Source organism: Scomber scombrus, chromosome 8, assembly GCF_963691925.1.
Source record: "Scomber scombrus chromosome 8, fScoSco1.1, whole genome shotgun sequence".
Classification (NCBI taxonomy): Eukaryota; Metazoa; Chordata; class Actinopteri; order Scombriformes; family Scombridae; genus Scomber; species Scomber scombrus.
In genome coordinates, this window is record NC_084977.1 from 12,396,092 (window position 1) to 12,410,548 (window position 14,457).

The 14,457-nt window shown below is 40.1% G+C and overlaps 1 protein-coding gene across 2 annotated transcripts in view; it reads right to left on the reverse strand.

The window, feature by feature from the left end:
- Positions 1-14,457, reverse strand: part of dot1l (DOT1-like histone H3K79 methyltransferase) — a 31,343-nt gene that overhangs the window by 7,688 nt on the left and 9,198 nt on the right. For both annotated transcript variants that reach the window (XM_062423522.1, XM_062423521.1), the window contains exons 2-24: positions 13,410-13,453; positions 13,215-13,289; positions 12,984-13,047; positions 12,359-12,587; positions 11,990-12,084; positions 11,758-11,820; positions 11,594-11,649; positions 11,163-11,242; positions 10,203-10,271; positions 10,003-10,109; positions 8,146-8,187; positions 7,958-8,053; positions 7,518-7,740; positions 7,171-7,284; positions 6,835-6,926; positions 6,535-6,636; positions 4,652-4,789; positions 4,348-4,473; positions 3,565-4,004; positions 3,391-3,490; positions 1,409-1,558; positions 991-1,033; positions 34-659 (exon numbers count right to left, since the gene is read on the reverse strand). In XM_062423522.1, the coding sequence (XP_062279506.1) occupies positions 34-659; positions 991-1,033; positions 1,409-1,558; positions 3,391-3,490; positions 3,565-4,004; positions 4,348-4,473; positions 4,652-4,789; positions 6,535-6,636; positions 6,835-6,926; positions 7,171-7,284; positions 7,518-7,740; positions 7,958-8,053; positions 8,146-8,187; positions 10,003-10,109; positions 10,203-10,271; positions 11,163-11,242; positions 11,594-11,649; positions 11,758-11,820; positions 11,990-12,084; positions 12,359-12,587; positions 12,984-13,047; positions 13,215-13,289; positions 13,410-13,453 (3,174 nt within the window). The remainder of the gene's footprint in view (positions 1-33; positions 660-990; positions 1,034-1,408; positions 1,559-3,390; positions 3,491-3,564; positions 4,005-4,347; positions 4,474-4,651; positions 4,790-6,534; positions 6,637-6,834; positions 6,927-7,170; positions 7,285-7,517; positions 7,741-7,957; positions 8,054-8,145; positions 8,188-10,002; positions 10,110-10,202; positions 10,272-11,162; positions 11,243-11,593; positions 11,650-11,757; positions 11,821-11,989; positions 12,085-12,358; positions 12,588-12,983; positions 13,048-13,214; positions 13,290-13,409; positions 13,454-14,457) is intronic.

Sequence of the window (14,457 nt, forward strand, 5' to 3'; positions counted from 1 at the left end):
TCAGGTTCTATCAGGTTTCTCCCAGTGACTCACCATGGAGTTGATGTTTAGTGGTGATCCGGAGGAGTGGTTGTTGGAGCTGAGCCCAGGGAATGACCTCCTCTTTGGGGATCCGCTGGCCGTGACAGCCCCGGTAGAGCTGCGTTTCCTTCTCCCTCGCTTACGCCCTTCTTGAGAGCCGAGGCTATGAGAGGAGTGTGATGACAACGTGTGTGTTGGCGTGTGAGTGTGCTGTGTGCCAGGGGACTGGTGGTGGTGGTTTCCATGGTTACTGTGGTATCCCTGCTTGGCTGAATTGCCAGTGTGATGGTGGAGGCGTGAGCCTCCGGCCACGCTACCTCCGCTGCCTGACGAAGAGGAAGATGAGGAGGAAGAGGATGAAGAAGAGAAGAAGATTCTCCTCCGCAGTTCACTGTCCTGAAGCTCTGTATCGGAGTCTGCCCCGTGATGCTCCTGTCCGTCCTCTGGAAGAATCCTTGGGGGTCCATCTGCATACTGGAGAACCCCTCCAGTGCTGAGTGGGGGGCTCTGGATGGGACACCCTCGGCCCATTGGTCCTGTCAGAGGAGTATTGGTGTGTGGAGGAGGCGATGAAGAAGCACCATTATGGTCCTCAGGGTGGGGACCTCCATTCATCAGCCCTGAGCCTGATGAATATCCTAAAGAGAGATAATCGTTGAAGATGCAAAGTATGAACACATTTAAAATACAAGACAAAACACAATTAATGTACTTAATGAGTCAAAACTAATACAGAAAGCAAGGGAATATTATGGAGAAAATGTTTTCATTAATACTGTATCAAATTCTCTTCCTCCCATCATCCATTTCTCCTATTCTTCAAGGGTCAACTAAAAGCACACCTCATTGGCCCTTAATTACGCCTCACCTAACCAGTGTTTGTATCCTTACTGTTATTCTCTAAGTGTAACTATAACTTAAATAAAGTAAAGTGAAAAATACATTAAGACATGGATGGACAATCCTTACCATTGGTCTGACCTGTCTGAGACACAGGACTCGGAGTACTTCTCTGAAATTATGAACACAAAGAGCATATCATGATGTGAAATCAAAAATCACAAAATATGTTGTAATAATCCAGTTGAAACAACAGCGGTTAATCTAGCATCACTCTAACCTGTGCATCTTAATATGTACACAACAATCTTATTTTTAACAAGTGAACATCTGCAGCAGTAATGTGGTCGGCCTAGACTGAGGCCAGACAGTCCTGTCACAGATTTAACCGGAACTGGAACAATGCATCAAAAACCACATGACCTAAAAAAATGTGTCCTTCAACACAATGCTGAACGCCTACTTCACTTTCTGTACAGTGCTACAGATAACTGCACTGACTGTTAATTATACTATTACAAACTGTTACTGTAACAAACATACTCACCAGTCTCTCAGCACGACTAGGCAGCACCACACTGGCCAGTGGGATGCTGACTGGTAGTTTACTGGGGTGGACAGTGCTCAGAGGAATACTAATTGGAAGGCTTGTTATGCTGCTGTCACCCTGAACAGATGGACTCTTCTCCTTACCGCCCTATTTGAACAAAAAGGAAAATGACTGTTAATACTGTTAGGATGGTACAGTGGATCCATGTAACCTGTGTGCATACATACATACATACAAACACTGGAAGTTGTGAGGGGAATTACACATACTGTACATGTAAAATCAAGTTTCAATATCTTTACTGCACCTTTGAATACAGTTACTTCACATATAATCATGTTTTATTTCCACCATGTCTGAATCTTGCTATGTGACCTTTCACTGAGGGAACATTAGTCTGATTACATACTTTAGTACTATCAATGCAACAGTAGGGTTCATGGAAAATATGTGACGAAACATATCTGGGTCATTGGGAGTATAAGTAGCGAGTTTGCTAACGGTTAACTAAGGCCAAAGCTAAAGTGGAGCATCAGTGGGTAGTAAGACTGCCACAGTTCGGGCACGCCCCTGTAGTCCACTGGTTAAAATGCCTGCCACATAACCACAATGCCCACGGTTTATTTCTGGCTATGGACCTTCAATGCATGTTGTGTCTCTTTCCCCCTTGTTTCCTGTCTATGCCCTTATGTCACTGTAATAAAATCCCAATATGGACCAATGTTTCTCTTTACTTAGGGGGGACAGGGGATATTTAGCAGGTCAACAGTATATGACACACAGAAGTAGTATACATCATCCAAAAGCTGTGAACCAAAAGATTAATTTGAGATGCAGCTCTGCACTTTGTGTCAAGTTTTAATAGTTGTAAATCTGTAATAAACACTGCGTTTTGGTTAGGTTCCTGTTCAAATTTTGAAAGTGTAGAGAGTATAAGGGCCTAGAATATGAGCGAAGTATGTGATGGTCATTCCCAGACTTGATTATAGCTCACAAGCTGTTTCAGCGATGTTTGGGTCAATACCATTTGTTACACATATTTTGTACAAAATGTAATATTTTTGACCATTTCAGAATTGTCATATAGTCTACTCATCGTCTCATTAAGAGACTCAGATCTCGGGGAACACCATGGAAGAATTCATGCTGTGATTTGGTATCAAAACTTTTGACATTTGGAGATTTCTGTAAGAATTGCATTTTTCAGCGAATGGGTGGTGAGCACTTCTGTTCTGAAATAAAAAAATTTGCCAAAAACTGCATGGGACTAGTATGAAGTGGGCATGTCTGTAAAGGGGAAACATGTGGGTCCCCGCAGAACTCATTTTTATTCAGATATTTTGAGACCAAGGGATCCCTTTGAAAAAGGCCATGTCAGTTTTTGTTCGTCAAAATTTTGTCCAAACTTACTGATGGATGCCTTAGGTCTAGTTTCATATAATAGTATTATCTTAACTTAAGGTGTAAAGCTACACACACACACACACACACACACACACACACACACACACACACACACACACACACACACACACACACACACACACACACACACACACACACACACACACACACACACACACACACACACACACACACACACGGATGTTTACTCGAAGCAGCAGCTTTGACAATAACCCTTGCATGAGAAAGTTCAGAAATGTATTAGAAACAAATCTGTGGAAGCTGAGGCAGAACTCACAGGAAACTTCCCAGGAAAGAAACACTGATAAAAAATGAACAATGAAGCAACTGTTGTACCAATTAATTGCCAAGGTTGAATATTGTAAGGGTGTCAGGTGCGCCTAGTACTGTAATTATGACTGGCTGTGTTGTCTAACACAAGCACTGAGTCCGTATGCATACGTGTGATTCTGGAGTAAAACTCTTAACGACAGACTCGCTCTAGATGAATCTGTTCTTACAGAAATCCCACAACACAGTGCAAGACAAAAAAAGAAATAAAGATAAACATTTACCCTCTCAGAACCTTTAGGAATATTCTGGGCTTCAGATGCGTTGGGAGAGGGGCAGCTCTGTTTGGCTCCAAGTGGAGAGTTGATGCCACCCATTTCTCCCCTGAAAAACAAACAAAATCACCTTAAGACAAAAGATTCCTTATAGGAAATTGGGAGCTTTTAGTGCATACCAACCTGTATATGGCAAGCCCTGGACCTCTTAAGTGGGCAGAGGCCGTGGGATCTTGGTTTAGGTGCCTCCGCAAGGCAATTTTGGCAGGGGAGAAGCGTGTGTAGTCAGGAAGCGCGTGGTAGGAGCTTTGCTGCCTTTGTCGGGCATCAGGAGTGGCAGGTACGATCTCATGGTCAGGCGAGATGGGCAGATAGCGGGAAAGAAGCTCCCCCTTGGTGTTTGCCCGGTCAAAACAGGGTGAGCTAGTGCCATTGATAGACAGCTCTGGGCTTACACCATTGAGAGCTGGGGCTGAGGAGAGGCCAAGCTTAGAGGAGTCCAAGTCTGTGGAAGAGCGCGATTCCAGGCTCTTTCTGTATGGAGAACCCTCACAAGGGCTGTAGGATTTGAGATGAAGAAGCTCCTGCTGCCTTTGACTTTTCTCCAACTCCACAATGCTGATCTACAGACACCAGGGGGAGCCATTAAACAGTAAAACAGGCATCCTATAACAATGCTGAAATGTCTAAGAAAACAAGACATATAGATTTATTTGCTCTCTCTGTTGTGACAACAATTCATGAAATTTTTCCTGAAAGCTGTATTTTATTCGTCATTTTTCCTGAAAGCTGGATTGTATTCAACGATTAAGCGCTAATTTGATTAAATATCTGTGCAGATCCAGCTGTAAGTACAAAAGAGTGTCAGGATAAAGGCCACATAACACAGAAGTATTTAGGAACATAAAAGAGGTGAAAAAGAGATACAAGCATTTGGAAATTAAACTGGCGAGGTGGACTAAGTACCTGCAACTCCAAGCAGTGTCTCTGTTTCTCGGAGATCTGTCTGCGTAGGGCCTGCTTCTCCTTCAACAGACTCTCCAGACACAAAGAGCCCCAATCGAGCTTCAGCTCCTCACATCGAGACTTCAGCTGGGAAACAACACACAAAGCATATTTGCTGTTATCTATTTGCTTTTCATTACCAAACAACAAAGTGAAACAAATGAATATTAGCTTTTAACTGCCAACCTGTATAGTTTAAACTAGAGCTAAACATATCAACCACCATGGTGGAGGTCATAAGAACACAGCAGCACTGAGGTCTCACCAGAAGCAGGCTGTGGTCTCTCAGCAAGGCCATGTCTCTCTCAAGCTGCTTAGTCTGCTCTTTGAGCTGACGATTGTGGGCTGATATCTCCTTCTGGGCCTGCAGCAGGTCATCCACAGTCAGGGCTTTCACTCCGAGCTGACCACCACACACGCAGACACACAGAAATCTAAGTGTTAACATAATTGAGAATTTTATCTTTGCTGACCACTTCTGGCTTAAGTTCTCACCCTGCTATATTAAGGGTGTGTTCACAACAACTTAACATCACTGTTGGGTGTGGTTACAGGTTTCAACAGACTGCACCTGTGGCACACCCAAAATAGGGTAACCACATTTAGATGGTAAGATTCCTTTAATGTCACAATTATTTTTGTTATTGTATATATTGATGTTTTCAATTAGAAGTCTTGAGGTGCTCCGTTTATGTTGGAAATGGGGGGGGGGGGGGGGGGGGGGGGAGAACGACGTTTGTGTTCCCATGAGTTGCTCCGGGGAACGGTTACGGGACGCAACTGTTGCCGCTTCCTCAGAGGCAATCTGGATAGGAAACACAACACACAACTGTGTCCTCATTCCTCTGCTTTACCTGCTTTATACAGGTCAGTAAACGGTTAATCCACCATGAAATGTTACATATATTATCAGCGTGAGTGTTTGTGTGAAGGTTTTAATCTGTTTTAATGAGTTATTCATGTTTAAACAACATTAATATGTGGAAAATTTTCCGGAACGGCCGCCATTTTGTGCCGGCGCCACACTGCAGTTGCACTAGTTAAAGTGGGAATAAGTGACATTAAAAGCTCCGGTACATGATTTATTCCCAGCTAGTTATGAGTTATGTGTGTTCACTATAAATATGTACATTTGTTAAAATTGAAATATTTATGGTTACAAATTGTATTTGTCTTTGTTTATAAGCCTGTTGCCGGGTTAATGTAACACAAGCACTTTGTTTGGATACACATTTCAGTGCTCTTTTAAAGAAGCAAGGTATGTAGTATATTGTATTTAAAAGGTGTTTTATACACTGTAAAACTACACTACATGAAAATTGTGTTTTGAACCAGTTTATACTGTGAAATGGACAAAGAAAATGTAATGTATTTACAGAAGCTGTTTATTGATATAAATTATGAATATGTGTTGATTAGAAAAGAGAAGATGAGAGAAAATGTATGTTATTGGGACTGAAGTAGTGATTTAAGTGAGATAAAAGACTGAATCGGGAAAATTTGAAATTGAACTACGTAAAACTGTGACTGTTATGATTCATGATGTTAAATAAATCATACAGAAAGGCAATCTGGACAGGAAACACAACAAACTGTGTCCTCATTCCTCTGCTTTACCTGCTTTATACAGGTACATATTTGTACTGCCCCCATCCCTGGGACCCTTAACACACCCAACAGTGATGCTGGATGTGGTCTCAAGGGCAACTGACTTGCAACTTTCAATCAGGGGAGCTTAGTTTTAAGTTAACCTTTGAAAACAAGCAAATTATAACATGATACTGCATGAAAAGTCATTACCCTACAAAACAAAGCATGCTCTCCTTCTCACAAACACCACACAAGCTGCAATTCACTATCTGTTCATTTGCAAATGATTTACAAATGAAATGGGACGGGTTCTTCATCAAACTAACTCCATTTAGGCAATAATCATTTGTACACAGGTTGCATTTGGAAAGTCAAATAAAAAATCGGTTCACTTCACAATTAAAAAATAAATTTCATAAGCATACAAGATACATAAGAGATGAGATGGAATAAAAGTGATGTATTTTCGGGATGTTAATATATGCAGGTTTATTACTACTGTTATTGACTGTGCCTTTACAGCGGTGATCTGGACAGCAATAAAGGAGCAGTTCTCACCTCATCGAGTTTGGTCTGAAAGAGACCTTTGATCTTGTCCTTGTGCGACTGACACACAGAGTGGAGCTGCTCTGCCTGCCCTGACAGGTCCCTGTGTTTTTGCTGGAGACAGAGAGCAAAGCAGGAATACAGGTGAGAGGATGAGTAAAAAACAAAAAACAAAACAAACAGACAGACAGACAGACAGACAGATGTATCATTATAAAAGACGCCAGATTAAATGTGCTTGAAAGAAACACCACTTAATGATATGTCTTAACCACGCAGACCAGAAATGTCTGCAGTGGCATTATTCATTACCTTCTCCTGCTCTAAAAGCTGCTGCAGGTTGGTGCGGTACTGAGGAGTCTTCATGTAGGCCATAAACTGGAGGTATTGAACTTTGATGTTATCTGTGTAAAAGTTGTGGGTTGGAGACACAGAATGAGAAAGAGGACAAAAAAAGAGAAAACTTCAAAAAGTCTGAAATGTCTTGGATCTCTTTACAGTTGAGTATTATATGCCTAATCACCAGTTTAAATGAAACAGAAACCGATAACCCTGTTTAACAGATACATTCGTGTGGTATAATGTGTATGACTCCAACAGCAACTTGGAGCATGACAGCTAAAACTGACTGAGTCTTCATCTGCTCACCTAGCAGTTGTTGCAGACCAGGAGGAGTCGGGCTCAGCAGCATTTGACTAGAGGGATAGTGCTGGACCTTGGGAGGTAGCTGGTAGAAGGGACTCTGAGGTGGCCGGTATGCATCTGTACACACAACAAGCATATTTACAATCATGTTTTCTAAGCCATACAGTGTGGATGTAAAGAGGATGTCATTATTGTCTGTAATATGAGGTTGAAGTAACATGGATAACATATTTTGTGTGTGTGTGTGTGTGTGTGTGTGTGTGTGTGTGTGTGTGTGTGTGTGTGTGTGTGTGTGTGTGTGTGTGTGTGTGTGTGTGTGTGTGTGTGTGTGTGTGTGTGTGTCCTCTGACCCTGAGGGGGTGCTGCAGAAAGGGTCTTGGCGTGCAGCAGATCCAGCGCGCTCTGATTCTTCTTGTTTTTCTTCTCAGCAGCCGGGGCAGCTTTCTTGGGTCGACCACGCTTCTTGTTGTTCAATTTGCGACCTTTGGACAAGAGTCGGGTTCTTCTGGGTTTGGCAGTGGGCTTGACCACTGTCACCAAGCTAGGACGCTCCTCCTCCCCACAGGAGTCCTGCTGTAGTACACACATAGTACACACAGAGTAATTCATGAGAGCTTGCCTTGCTGAGTTTGTGGTGCAAATGAGACATAAAATGAGAAATATCTCAGAAATAAAATGGCACATGATATAGCAAAAGGTAATGCACTTAAAGGCAGATTCATTTTTAATCTCTAACTTGTCCTAAGAATTGCTTTCGACATTAAATCTGGTAAAACAACACATAACCTACCTTGTTCTGTTCTTTTTGTTTCGTGGGCGTGGTGCTATTGCTTTTACTGTCCTTCGTATCTTTCTGTTGACGTCGCCTAGCTGCCTCTTGCTCCTCCTGACATGGGAAGAATCATATTAATGGTTTGATACAGAAATTTTAGTGAGTACAATGACACTCTGAATACACTGAGGAAGATGAAGACTTACCCTGAGTTTAGGATTTTTGAGACTAGCAAAATAGTTTTCAAGCTGAAAAACAAGACAAAGAAGATGTAGATATTAGACATCACTCTTAAATAGACTGAAGGAACTTTTAATTTCCCAGAAAATGTCATTGTTTTTACAAATATTTACATACTGCCCAAGTTTAAATAATCATAACCTTAAAAATGTTGTTTCCACACTTTTGGCTATAACCTGATTTAATAAATACAGTTGTACAGACATATTGAAAGGAAATGTAATCTCTTGTTTTATTAAAACAATATCGCTGCTCGCTGCTTGTTATATTTAAAACACATCTGTAACTTTAGACTTCTTTATAAAGCAAACAATGTCCTGAGCAAGACTGTGTGGTTAACGTTTGAACCCTGTGAGCTGTTTCTGAAACACAATCGATCTTGCTGAATGAATCAGTGGCAACTTTTTACCACATACATACAGATTTTGAGCTTATAAAGAAATTATTTGAACACAAACACAAACAGAGGTGTGACAACGTTTGGCAGGTTTGTTGAGTTTGTCTTTCTGTGATGTTTTTGGATCATGAGTCAGATTACTGAGTCAGTTTGCTCAAAGGCAGGCACAAGCCTGTGTGTATGAGGTCAGCTGGCTGTAGGTTGTAGTGTTTGTGCAACTTTGAACAGAAGGCCTGAGATGACTCACAGCTTTCAATCAGTAACCTTTTGTCAGAGTTAGTTGTTTAAAGTTGAATTTTCTTTCGTCACGTACACTTGCTTAGCAATCAAAAAACATTTTCTATAAAAAGGCACACACACAATATAACCAAACACCTATCGAGGCATTAACACGACACACAGGTTTCTCACTGGGTTTGAAAAATCTATTTTCTGAATTTTCTTAATAACATGGTATTGACTGAAGGAAAGAGACTCAACTGAGAGGGCAGTACAGCACATATGCTGTAGTTATCTTGTAGTTTATTTTTAAAAAGGCAGCAGTTGCAAGCATTTTTGTTTTTTATGACTAAATAATTAGTTAGTCTTTGTGAGATAAACATGAAGTATATTATGAACTTTCTACACCGTCACCCACAGAAGAAGCGATCAGCAGTAACAAACGAGAGCAGCTGACCAAAACACACTGCAGCATTAAACAACTTAAACCAACTCTGAGGTGAAGAAAATAACTCGCTGCTCAGTCTGTATCACCCCAACAACCCTGCGCCCACTCAGTGTCTTGGACAACAATGTCTTTCCCTGGAGCTAACGGTGCAGCAGAGAGGCTGGAGACATGACATTAATAACAACACAGCAGAGCACTCCGTCTCCACCTCAGTTTGTTATTCTCATACAGGCAGGAGACTCTAGGATGCTTTCAAATTAATGAATTCATTTATCTTACTTGCCAGTTATGTTTCATGTTGTGTTATGTTTCAGTGGAATAAGGACACCAGTGAATGGCCTGGCACACAGTACACTAGAGCTGAAAATAGTGCTGCCTTTTCTATTCATTCAATCGTGAATTGGCTCTGAATAAAGAATACATTCTCAATCGAATCTTATACAAATCATGAGATTCCCAAAGATTCACACCCCTACTGTTAACCAGGGATTACTTCAACCAGTCACCAGAGTGACACACACATCAGTGTTATCTAACGCACTTGTGTTACCTGGTGTAACCCTCTGTGTTTGCTGACTCCTGGGACTGAATACTCACTAAGACTAATACTGGCTGTTATCATGGCAGCCTCCCTCATGAATTTCAGTTACTGTTTGTTTCCAATGTATAATTTGTGGTGCTTCAGCTGTCATTTTGTTTTTTCGTTTGCTTTTTATCTTGTTTTACCAAGATACAATTAAAAAAAGCTCCAGTGCTTACTATGGTGCGGTCAATGGTATGCAGGTAGTAGGAAACTGGCTTTCCAGTCCAGGACACTGAGCCCCTCAGTGGAGAAAGCTCCACTACACGCATTATTGTGCCAATATCTGGAAGACAGAGAGGAAAATTATGAATTTCAAAATCTTTACAGGACAAATACAAATTGCTGGAAGGGCGAGAGATGAAAATCGGGTACTTACCACTCAAGTTTCGACTGTTTATTCTAAAATTTAAAGGTGCAAAAGGTTTGGAGGATACTATCTTTCCACCTAGAAATAAAAAAACAACAGACAGCAAAATAAAAAGGTATTGTATTAAAAGTATGTTCGGTGAACACATACAAGAGCTGCTATGCCTCATTACATAAAGCAAATACAATATACACAATTATATCCCCAAACAGATACAGTAATCCACACACATTAATCATACTGTCACATTTAGTACGGACAATCTGCAGCCAAGTGGCTCTTTTGAGGCTCTGAGGTCAAAGATCAAGAGCTGACACAGTGGTTACTGGATACCATCATCCATTGTTTGTTTTTTTTAATCACTTATGTGAATAGCTGAATAAATAATTATTTCCAGTGAACCCAGGTATCACTCCCAGTGCCACCAACACAAGGCCTTGATGTGTTCTACACAAACAAAAAGGTCTATTAGCACCTGCCATTGTTTTAAAGTCTTTTTTGTTAACCTTTAATCAGTTTACTCCCAAGGCCTCATAAAATGTCTCAATTTGTTGCAGCTCATCAAACAGCTTCTCTGATGTACAAGTCAAGCAGTGAGGTAAAACGACAAATTAACACATTAAACATTGTGCAGACTAAAGTAAAAACTAAACTACATTTAGGTATTCGAATACCTTCCAGCATAATTTAAGTATAATCAATTTCATTAATGTCTTAAAATTATGTTTAATCCAAAACATTTTCAGGAGGAATTCAGCATATGGCAAGAAAGGAGAGGTATATTTGCGTTTATTGGACAAAGAAGTCCCCAGATCAAGTGATAAATGTATAATGCATAATTTGTTAGATTGTTAGGTACGTTTTCTATTTGATAGTAAGGCTTATTTGATCTTTACAATGTGTGTGTGTGTGCGCATTTCTATGGCTATAATTTCCAAGTAGTGACCACAAAGAGAAAAAATTCCTAACCTTCCTTCATGTTAGCAAAGCGCTCCTTCAGCTGGTGATCTACTTCTGGACCAAAGGCAAAGTTATTCACAAAAATAATACTGGAAAACAGACAAAGTAAAGAGCATTTTAGATTTAGGGTTGGCTGTGGAAAAAAATAGACAGACTGTAAGTGAAGTTTTGACAGAGAAATACACACATTGATTGTTGTAGTAATTAAATCTAACAAACACTTTGTTTCACAGAACAACATTAAAAAATAAGTTTCACAGTTGTAGCATTTTATTACAAGACTGAAGCTTTCTTAGTTCAAATGCCAAATACAGAAATGCATTACAAGGTTTCTATTTTCTGGTCCTGCTTTGTACAAATTCAGCTTATAAATGGTGTAATTGGAAATAAACAGAAATTGACTGCCAGACTGTGACTGGGACCTGGTTTTGGTACACCACCTTGTGTTGGCAATCCTTTCTTTCCATTCTTCAGACAGAAAATCACCTCTCTCCAGCTGAAAGTACAGAGAAAGAGAAACCCCTGAGTGCTTGTGGAACTGCACTGAACCGTTAATATATTTATATGTTACTCAGAGGAGAAGCTACACTAAGAGTAAACTTACTGTGTACTCCCCGTGTTTCTTCCCATACCATTTCATCCATTTTTTAAACTCTTTATCCATGGTCTGAAAGAAAGAATATAAATATTAAAACCCAAAACAATTGATAAAAAATGTAAATTAAAAAAAAAAAAAAAAACAGAACCAAACAAGTAGGATAAGTGAGTTAACCAAAGATATTGTTGGCCTACATGTGATCAGAGTCTTGCTTCCTGTGAGATATGTGAATAGTTACCTCTGCATAGGTAGCTGGAATGTCTGCTTTCTCTACACCATAGTAGTGTTTACAATTGGTCGCTGCTGCAACCTGCAGCACTACCTGCCCCACTCCTGTAAATCAGAAACAATGTAAATTGTTTTATGTTTTGACACCAAACAGACAAAGACACCTGGGCTGTCTAAAACTATTTTTCATTTCTGCTACACTGTCATCCGGACAAATACAACAACAAAGAAATCTGACCGGTCTATAAATAAACTGGCAATTTACTTTTTCCAAACTGGCACCATTTGACTTTGTGTGACAGAAGTCGTTCTGTATGAAAACAGTGTCAGATGAACCTCTCTTTCCCCCCTCCACCTCCCAGCACAGTACCACACTCACCACTGCCAAGGTCGACAAAGGTGTCATCCTCGATCATTTCCATCTCGTCAATAATCTGAGCGACCAGGTCAAAAGAGGTCTCTCCGTACACCTCAGGGGAGAAAGGCTCATAGTTGTTCAGCTTCTCAGGGTCAGTCACTGAGTGGTTGTACACCTGCTGTAGGATGTGTCTCAGCAGCCCGTTGGAAGGTCGCTTGTTCAGCTTCATGGGCTGGGTGGTCCCCTTCCACTGTGAAATTGGATTATAACTCTATATTTATTCACATGTGAACATACTCTAATCAAGGAATAATGATAAATATGTATTAGCATTTGTTCCAGTTAGTAATGCAGAATGCAGATGGAGAACATTTACAAACAAAATTAATAAATAGGCAAATTTCAGTATGGACTCAAGAGCATTAACTTTAAAAACATATCAGTTTATAACTGGAATAAGAAGTTAATCAATTATATGTACATATATTGGACATAATTCTTGTGTTGGTTAGTTCACCAGTTAATTCATGGTACAGATTCAAAGGGAACACTTCACAGCTATATTATCATCCACAATTAGTGACTTGTGTTTTCACTTTCACGTCACCTACACAACACTAAAAACTCTTCACACATATAGACCCACCAGCTGGTGAATGCTGTCGATGGCCCTGTTGTACTTGTCACAAAGTCTCTGCATACTCTCAAAACTGTGAAAAAAGAAAAAAAAACAAGACACAAAATGAATACCATCATTTTCTACAAGATAAAAAGGTCAAACTCAGACAGGAACACTTCAAAAATTACATCAACCGTGACGTTCACATTTTTTAAAATCATTATTGACGCGTACATTTTGATGTGACTAAAGGCTCACCTCTTGGTGTCGTAGTCAATGAGAACATAGTTTTCCATTGCCAGTTTGAGGTCTGGGATTTCCTCACACACCCACCTTGAAAACACACCCACACACAAAATTGTCACAAAATAAAGCACCTAACACAGTTACTTCCTGTCTGTGTGAATGAGGGACAGTAAAAGAGTTGAGTCAGAGGCCAGAAAGATCACTTACCGAATGGTCTCGATGATTTCATGAGCAGCATCATGGTGTTTATCCTGACGACAGAGAAACAGCCAATTAACTGACCAGTATACCTGTATAGTCAAGAGGTAACTACCATTGTCTACGTCTACTTCAGATTTCCACAATCATTTTGTTATTAATGTGATTAAAGTATAGCCATTTATAAGATCAGCATTTTAAAATATAAACATCTTGAAAATCAAGGTAAACAGATGCCCCAAGAAGAAATGAATATGACAAATGTATGCTCTAATTTCTCCTGTCTTCAAATGTATAATGAGATGAATGTGAAGCATACAGTTAAATGCAAACATTAAGGCACCATTTGACAAATAACATAATATGGTGGGTTTTTTATTGTGTCTCCAAGGAGGTGGGACATAAAACTCAATATTTCCAACAAAAAAAAAAGCATTGTTACTTTCCATCACATAAATTAAACAATTAATTAATTAATAAATAAAACCATTGTGGCATGTGCAAAAGCTTGAGCACCCTAAGAGTTCTGTAGTCTCAGATTCTTTTAAGGTCTCAGACTTCAATCAGCTTGTTTGACCTGAGCCATTTCAACAAAAGTCAGATGATGCCAGTTTCAAAGCTCTGACTCTTCCAACATTGTGTGAACACTCATGGAATCATGTATGGGTTCCTCTAAAAAGTAATGAAAATGAAAGTTATTGATGCCCACAGTGCAGTGGAAGGCTACAAGAAGATGCAACAAGTTATCAGCTTGCAGTTTCCACAGTGTGAAATGTAGTTAAGAGATGGCAGCGTCGGTGAATTGTGGAGGTCAAGATGAGATCTGGAAGACCAAAAAAACTCTGAGAGAACTCCTCGTACACTGGTCAGAAAAACAAACTTTAGCAGACTCAGAGTGGTGCACTGTGCCAATGTGCAGAGATGCTTACACAGACAAGACCTTCATTAAACAGTAAGCCAGAGAAAACCATACCTGCATCCTCATCATAAAATGCAACGTAAGAGATGCAACTGAACATCTACAGAAACCTGATGTGTTTTGGAAACAAGTGCTGTG